Source organism: Tachysurus vachellii, chromosome 7 (assembly GCF_030014155.1).
Source record: "Tachysurus vachellii isolate PV-2020 chromosome 7, HZAU_Pvac_v1, whole genome shotgun sequence".
NCBI lineage: Eukaryota > Metazoa > Chordata > Actinopteri > Siluriformes > Bagridae > Tachysurus > Tachysurus vachellii.
Window position 1 is genome coordinate 2360001 of NC_083466.1, and position 2500 is coordinate 2362500.

The 2500-nt window shown below is 40.3% G+C and overlaps 1 protein-coding gene across 1 annotated transcript in view; it reads right to left on the reverse strand.

The window, feature by feature from the left end:
• The window catches only part of xpr1b (xenotropic and polytropic retrovirus receptor 1b), a 21305-nt gene that overhangs the window by 7402 nt on the left and 11403 nt on the right, over window positions 1-2500 (reverse strand). Inside the window, exons 3-4 of the mRNA XM_060873864.1 lie at window positions 1689-1790; window positions 85-308 (exon numbers count right to left, since the gene is read on the reverse strand). Of these exons, the coding sequence (XP_060729847.1) occupies window positions 85-308; window positions 1689-1790 (326 nt within the window). The remainder of the gene's footprint in view (window positions 1-84; window positions 309-1688; window positions 1791-2500) is intronic.

The following is a 2500-nucleotide window of genomic DNA, read 5'->3' on the forward strand; positions in this document are numbered from 1 at the left end:
AGGAAGAAGGTTAAGTAACTAAAATATGAATTACGTACTGAGATAAACGACTGAGAGAGCGGTAGAGTATCGGATGATTGAGACCTGATAGTTCTGCAGCAGTATGAGGCTGAGGTAGAACTCGCTAAAGGCCAGCTGCAGGTCCTTGATGTTGCGGTGTTTGCAGCGCTCCTGCTGGGACAGGTGGAAGACGGCGCGTCGCCGAGGACGCAGGCCCGGGGCACGGCTGCTTTCGCGCTGGGCATCTAGAGACGACTGCAACTCATTCTGCAACGTGGCGAAGCGCCTCTGGGCCTCGGCCAGTTTCTCTGCAGATGGAGACAAAGGAGACAAAAATGTTTTTATGATCTGATGGATGAAGCCATGTGCGGTTGCTAGCGGTCATAATATGGCAGGAAGACACTAAATCATGACTAGGGTTGCAAAGGGGCGAAAAGTTTCCGGTAAATTTCTGGAAACTTTCCACGGGAACTTAATCTGGGGAATTTTGGGTATATCCAAAATTGGAAACTTTACGGGAATTTATGGGTATTATTTGGAAATATAGGGAAACGTATATAAACTATATCATACACAAACATAAATAAACATTTTGTTTGGTCATAAGCAGACATGCATGCAAGGTAATACAAATTTTAAAAATGACCTCTTGACTGATTTAATTGTAAGTAGAACTTTAATTGATTATTTCATTAAGTAACACAAAAGCATAATAAACATTATTATGCTTGTAATAAACATAATAAACTTAATAACTGTAATAAACATATTTCCCTATGATTGCTGTAAAATGAAAGCATCCCCCACCCCTTGCCCTTCTAAAAAAAAGTCCCAATCAAAATGTAAAATGAAGCATTTTTTCTCAACCTTATTAGGTCTCTGATCTCTGTGGTAGTCAAGGCCTGGAAAATGGAGGTGAACCCCTCCCCTCCCCCCTTAAGTGATATATGGAGGATGTTCTTTTAATTTCAGGGGGAGTGAGTGAGTGTGTGTGTGTGTGTGTGTGTGTGTGTGGGGGGGGGGGTCATCAAATTATCTGTACATGTGGTAACACTCCTAATTTACTGCTTATTAAGAGTTAATAAGGTAGTTATTAAGTTTAGGTATTGGGTACAATTAAGAATGTAGAATAATGTAATGCAGAATAAGGCATTAATATGTGATTAATAAGTACTAATAAAGAGCCAATATTCTATTATTATTCATGCTAATAAGCAACAAGTTAAATGACCCTAAAATAAAGTGTTACTGTGCATGTTATGGAAGAATGTAAGTACCTGCAGTGGGTTTGACCTCAATGGCCCTCCAGTAAGCAGTGTGCTGTGTGCGAGTGACCGAGGAACGCAGGGTACAAATTCTATTTAAATTGCATTAAATCTTGTTGTTTTAAACAAAATTATGCTGCAAGATTTCTTTAACTACATTTAAGTTCCTTGTTATAGGTAAAATTCCCAGTTTATTTCCATATATTCCCATTAATTCCCATGGAAAGTTTCCAGCCTTGAAAATTTCCGGAATTTTGCAACCCTAATCCTGACAGATTGGTGTTTTTGACAATTTTTTTTTCCTGGACATGTTCTCCAACCATGGTTTATTGGATTCTATTATAATGGAGCTAAAAGGGCCTCCAGATGTGAAAGAATGTACTGGATTACGGTATGCTGGCTCGAGTGTTTACATTTGAGTACCTGAATAAAACGTGTTGATTTTGGCCAGCTCCTTCTCGCATGTTTGGAAGAATGTCTCCTCAAACTTGGCGTAGTATCTCTTGACTGTGTCCTCATCCGTGACTAGAGACAGAGACGAGAGACAGAATGTGAGTGTGAGAGAGAGAGAGAGAGAGAGAGTGAGTGTGTGTTAACACCGCTTCCATGGTTACGCAGACAAACACGACGCAGAGGGAACGTTGCCGAGGGAATTCTCGAACTGTACCGCACATCTCTGCGCTACACAAACAAAATGGTAACCGCACGTATGCGTTAGATCAGTAAGGACAGGATTGTTAATATAACGTCACAGAAAAAAACTGACAATTTCACACCGTTGGCTGTAAAACACTGTGTTGTCAGAGAGATGTAACTGTAGGTGAGCGAATGCTGACTTCAGGGACAGAAATGTCAGGAGCAGGGCGCAGGTCCAGGAGCTAAATCTCTGTGTGTCTGAGCAACTCTGTGTGACTAAGAGGAAAAAAAGTCGCACACAAATAACGAGACGGTCCGAAATAACACATCGGTCATCCAAAGTGTCTGTCCGACGTGGAAAAGCAGACGTCGACGAACTGATTAGCAAAAAGCAGTAGCTGTTACTATAGAAACGCAGTAGCTGTTACTATAGAAACAATGACGGATTAGAATAAGAAATCTTCTTCAAGACGTCGCTTGAAGAAAGGAAAAAAAAAAACATTTCGTCTGGAATCAAAACGCGGCTCAATGCTGAAATGTGATGATGTAATAAAAATGTGTGTTGCTTAAAGGAATATAATGTTTTATTTTTTTTTAAA